Source organism: Sinocyclocheilus anshuiensis, unplaced genomic scaffold (genome assembly GCF_001515605.1).
Source record: "Sinocyclocheilus anshuiensis isolate Anshui unplaced genomic scaffold, SAMN03320099.WGS_v1.1 scaffold132, whole genome shotgun sequence".
Taxonomy (NCBI): domain Eukaryota; kingdom Metazoa; phylum Chordata; class Actinopteri; order Cypriniformes; family Cyprinidae; genus Sinocyclocheilus; species Sinocyclocheilus anshuiensis.
The window spans coordinates 174,986-180,596 of NW_015555730.1; the positions used below are offsets into that span (position 1 = coordinate 174,986).

A 5,611-nucleotide genomic window follows, 5' to 3' on the forward strand; every position below is an offset into this window, starting at 1 on the left:
AAAATTGTTTGTTTTTTGCTCTACCATTATGGCGTATGGAGTGCAGATTGATGTGGAAAAGTAATTTAAAGCAGTTTAACATAAGGCAGCAACATAAAACGCCGTATACTCCTGTCAGTTCTTGCTGCAGCTGCTTTTGCCAATCCTAATTTAGTACTTAGTTGGGGATTCGACAAACCTTTAAGCCTGTAAAGCTGGACATATAAAGTAATGGTCAGAAAAATGTTGTTTTTTAGAAATGGAACGGTAATTGAACATTTAGACAGAAAAAAGTTTGCATATGTGTTTTTTCTTGGGTATCTTGTTTGATACATCAGGCTTTTAAGGCTCATATAATATGATATTATTATACGGTTCAGTTTTATTCAGATGCCCAAACTGAGCAAAAATATGCCATTTGGTGCAGTTGCTAATATTTATGACTAAAAAAAACTGATGAAATTCTGTTAGTTTGTAATGTAAATCAAATGAGATCTTTATAATAGTATAACAGACTATTTGCATAAAATCGTATAAATATCGGTTGTCACTTTGTCTATAAGATATTTAAATGCTTAGTTTTATGATCAACGCTCTGTATTTTGCTCTATATTTGATACTCACATCTTAACGTGTTTTTCTAAAAAGAATTATTTTGATAAATAAGTTGCTTCAGTCCAGTAAGTGTTCATCTTGAAATATTTATAGTTATTCTTGCTTTCAGTTTTAAAGTTTAAATCTGTAAAGATTTCACAGCCTAAAATACACGTGAACCACGACCTGAAGTTGGATGTTTTTAAAATTATACTAGAAGGCCTTTTACATGCTAAAAAAAAAAAAGTAAAAATGATCAATCAGACAAAAGAAGGCATGTAGTAGATTGTGTTCAATAGGTTCTGATCATGTTTATTTAGAGGCCTTAGAAATTAGTGTATTAGATATGAAACATTAGGGTTAATATGAGCACTAGTTATTGGTATTATATTTTCACTTTCCTTTTCAACATTCACATGAGTGGTTTCTGTAACCCGATTGAATAACTTGTTTGATCGGAGCAGGATGGTGTGGAGAAGCATCTCTTGAGGGAAGCATTTAAAGGTTTGAAACTCATCCCAGATGAGATACTCTGGAGGAGGAAGGAGGCCTTCAGTGACGGGATGACATCCATGAAGAAATCCTGGTACACCAGCCTGCAGGAGCACATCGAGTCTGAGGTAATGCATATGACACAGTGATTTTTAAAGACTCTTCCCTGTCGTCTCGTCCTTTAATTTTTCTTTTCTCCTTCAGGTGAATGACTCTCAGTTTGAGAAGGCCAGTAAGCAGTTCCCTTCCAATCCTCCCACAACCAAAGAGGGCTTCTTTATAAGACAGATCTTTGAGAAGCATTACCCCGGCTGCTGCGAGTGGACGCTACATTACTGGATGCCCCGCTGGATCAAGGCCACGGACCCCTCGGCCAGAACCCTGTCCATCTACAAACCCGATAAAGACCAGTAATCACATCAAGCGTCAGACCTTACCTAGACCACACATACCTGCCGGTTCATTCGTTATTGCCATAATATATTTTTTGCCTCGCCTTTCTCTGTTCAATTTACTAAACTATCTTTTAGGTTGGGTGTTTTAGTGTTTCCTAAAGAGGATTGAGTTTATTTTAGGTCAGTTTTTTTTAACGGTTGGAGTGATACTGTATCTTGCGCTCATGCAATAGATTTCAAAAGATAGAAATGGAGGCCTTATCTGCTCTTCAGGCCTTTAAGCTGCCTTGCTTACTCCATTACACGTTTTCTTTTTCTTTTTATGGAGCTTAAACGTAGCTGTAAACAAACCAAAACAGAAGTGGGTTAGCGTAGCTTGCTGGTTATAAGAATCCCTTTAAATAAATTGCACAGTAACTTGTTTCTTGTAAAGAATGTTTACCACAGTAAAAATATGATATCTTAATATTAATTAAGTTCGTCAAAGGCACAGAAAGCTTCTTACACGGTTTGAAGGAGGTTCCATTTTCAGTTATCATTTTACATTAGTAACAAATAATATATACACTGCCATTCAAAGGGTGTGTGTGTGTGTGTGTGTGTGTGTGTGTGTGTGTGTGTGTGTGTGAGAGAGAAGAACTCGTCTCTAAATCTCGCCAAGGCTGCACTTATTTGATCAAAAATACAGTAAACACTAATATTGTGAAATGTTACCGTTTAAAATGACTGTTTACTATTTGAATATATTTTAAAATATAATTTATTCCTATTAATCAAAGCTGAATTTTCAGCATCATTACTCCAGTCTTCAGTGTCACATGATCCTTCAGAAATCATTCTAATATACTGATTTGCTGCCGAAGAAACATTTCTTATCATTATCAATGTTAATAACAGTTGTGCTGCTTCATATTTTTGGATTCTTTATTGAGTGGAAAGTTCAAAAGAACAGCATATATTTGAAATGTAAAAAGTAACAATGTTAAACTCATTACTGTATTTATTTAAAAAAACAATTCTGAATGGTAGTGTATAATGTAGTCCATAAACTATTAACACTGTGTTCTTGAACTATGCACTTATCCCAGGCTCCTTCAGTGAGACTCCCACCTTAATGGCTGTGTTTGTGTCTATAGTCAGCTAATTGATAGCAATTGGTTGCCTAGTTAAAATGCTTTTAAGCAATTATATTTATTCCCAAAAAACAGTCTCAGAGTTGAATGAATGGCTCTGGTTAAAGTATGATTCACCGTTTAGCCTTAAATGGTGGGTTAGTTTTAAGATATGAAACTAAAATTGAGGGTTATAAAATGTATTTGTTTTTATTATTTTTTACACTTTATGTTTGTATTTTGTTTGGTGCACCATCACTTTAAACTGGCTTTAAAAAATGTACTATGAATTACAGTTATGAACCGTGCATGTAGTTTGAATGTTTAAAGAAACCGTAACTTCCTATACCAAAACAATTCAAGATATTTTCAGTTAAATTGGAGATTTTAATGCTGACGCTATCGCATTAAACAATCTGGTCATGGTATTGATAAAGCCTTTCATCAAAACAGCAGTCATGATGTGTGTTTTTATGCTTTATGCCTTCTTCGAAAGCATACTTTTTGCTGTTGAAATACTCCTAATGGCCTGTAGGTGGACTGAGTGAGTCACTGTGAGAGTGCCATACACCACTCATTCAACGATACAAGGAATTAAAAGTTCCACCAGTAAAGAAAATATTTTTAATATCAAGCTACAATCACACAGATATATCAAGGTAGCAAAACCTTTGATCGTAGCAGTGACAGGACATGACATCACACCCGGCAGGCGCTATTATACAACATCTTCAGTCATGGTGAAAACACTATGAGGCACTATATATTGACACTGTCAGCACAAATCTCTGAGGACCTTAGAAAGGACACCGCTTTGCTTTAATGCTCCACGACACCGGGAGAGATGTGACAGAAACACGTTTGATCACAGCTGGACCGTATTGAAACGTCTGATCCTTTTTAAATGACGTAAATGAACTGCCACAGGTGCGAGTCGGCCATATTACCACAACGTGAAATCATTTTTATTTCCAACCGGAATAAAAAATAAAAAATCAACGACTATCAGAGAATGAAATGATCCTTTAGGAAGCGGATGTGACGACGATTCATTTTATCTGTTAACGCCTTTTGTCGTAGATCTGTACTGTTCCCCATTCATACGATTCTGTGAAGAGAGAAGGTCAAGATTAAAAAACAGATCATCATAACACAATTTTAAATCACTACTAGTTTTATTATTATTAATATTATTGATTAAGCAGCTATCCTAAACCCTAATATAGAGCTTTTGCAGTTCCTACCTGGCTCCTCTTGGCTTCTTTTACCCATCAGCCCCACAAAAGAATTGATTTTATGCCCTAGAAGACAATAAAGGGAAAATATTATATAGAGAGAGTATAAAATACTGTATATAGAGGGAGAGATGGATAGACATAGATATATAGATGCGATACTGTTGAAGTCTAGAGTGAGGTTGAATTGGTTTTATTTCTTTACAATTGTTTTATTCTACTGTGAAAATGTAGACCTTGAGGTTGTGAGTTTTGCATTAAGAGGAATCGTGTCTCTAAAACTCTTAAGAGTCCATATTTAATAAGCTGCGACTGAGCCTGTGGAAAAACCTGCAAAGATCAAGCATTTGTAAAGCTGAAAGTTTTCTCTTTTGTTCGACAGTTGTGAAAACATTTTTTTCTTTATGTTAGGAAGAAACTGGAAATGTCTTTGTATAACTGGATATGTAAATCTCTTGAAGAGACTCTTTGCTTTTATACAATGCAAGCATTTAGCAAATAATATATGCATTGTGTGCAGTAGTGTTCTTGTGGAGATCACTTACTTTTTCGTGTGATCTGTGCATTTGCTGTGGGGGTGGAAGAATGAAAGAGATGTGAGTTATAGGTCAAAATCATTTTTATAAAATTTGCTGTGTTCTAGTTAAAACATCTCAAAATCTGATTTGGATTTTTAGTGTTAAATTAGGTGAGATATAGGAGTGCCTTCTTACCAGAGGACCGTTTGCCCATCAGACCAATGAACTGATGAGGTCGGGGTTTCCTCGTCATACGTCTTAGCAACTCTCTGAAGGGATCCGCCTGCAGCCTCTCATCCTGTGAAAGATGATTTGATTATTGAATGTCAGACCCCCGGCAGACAGATGCCACTCACTCTAGAAGATCACTGGTATACTTGTATACACAAACAGTATTTTATAACTCATCCCAATACGGAATTCACCAAATTTTATCATTTTTCACCACAGTTTTTGAGCACAGAAATACTCTACAAGATACAGTAGTTGCAAAGATGCAGTTTATGAGCACGAAAAGTGCTTGGCTGTCTTCCAACCCGCAATGTCAAATGGGAAACGTGCGCTCCATTCAAACAAGCAGTAAGAGCATTGAGTAATTCAGCACTGGACAGCGACCTGTGGGTTTTGTGCTGGAGTCCGGACTAATTACCCAGTGAATCTAATTAAAGCATCATCCATGTTGCACATATTACATGATACTATAATTAGGGCTGTTACTGCAATATGACCCCCCATTAAAAAAAAGTATTAATTTATTTATCATTTATTTTTGTATTGGTCGATTACTAAATTATTACATTTTGTCCTCCTCAATACCAAATATGTGGCTATATATTACCAAATCCTTAATAACAATGAAAAATGATATGCACAGCCACTTAATAACTATATAGTGTTGATCATAAGTATTACACAGTAATTAATTAGTAATTACAATGTAATATGCACACGTCAATTGTTATTTTTTTCTATTATAAACTATGAAGCTGAGATATAATAAAAAATAGCATAATATAATTACCTTTATATATAATATAACTAGCTTTATCGCAATTATTAATGATTATTAGCTATTGCGTTTTTAAAAGTACCCACTTTTTTGTCTGAACAGGACTCTTTTGAGATTAAAAACATTCTTCTCTACATCGACGTCACTTGTTATAAAGCATTCTAGTTCTAGAAAAATGAAGTTATATTAACATCAACGTAAATATATATATATAATTTTTTTTTTACAATTATTAATATATACTAAATGTAGTCAATGTAATGAGACTACTTGATTA

General features: G+C 34.7%; 2 protein-coding genes across 2 annotated transcripts in view; one reads left to right on the plus strand and one right to left on the minus strand.

Annotated features, from left to right (window-relative positions):
• asns (asparagine synthetase) overlaps positions 1 to 2,040 on the plus strand; it is a 16,199-nt gene extending 14,159 nt beyond the window's left edge. Inside the window, exons 11-12 of the mRNA XM_016466237.1 lie at positions 1,038 to 1,193; positions 1,270 to 2,040. Coding sequence (XP_016321723.1) covers positions 1,038 to 1,193; positions 1,270 to 1,479 — 366 coding nt within the window. The 3' untranslated portion in view covers positions 1,480 to 2,040. The remainder of the gene's footprint in view (positions 1 to 1,037; positions 1,194 to 1,269) is intronic.
• A 1,128-nt stretch (positions 2,041 to 3,168) lies between these two features.
• LOC107672864 (protachykinin-like) overlaps positions 3,169 to 5,611 on the minus strand; it is a 3,002-nt gene continuing 559 nt past the window's right edge. Inside the window, exons 2-5 of the mRNA XM_016466239.1 lie at positions 4,521 to 4,623; positions 4,353 to 4,376; positions 3,817 to 3,873; positions 3,169 to 3,680 (exon numbers count right to left, since the gene is read on the minus strand). Of these exons, the coding sequence (XP_016321725.1) occupies positions 3,634 to 3,680; positions 3,817 to 3,873; positions 4,353 to 4,376; positions 4,521 to 4,623 (231 nt within the window). The 3' untranslated portion in view covers positions 3,169 to 3,633. The remainder of the gene's footprint in view (positions 3,681 to 3,816; positions 3,874 to 4,352; positions 4,377 to 4,520; positions 4,624 to 5,611) is intronic.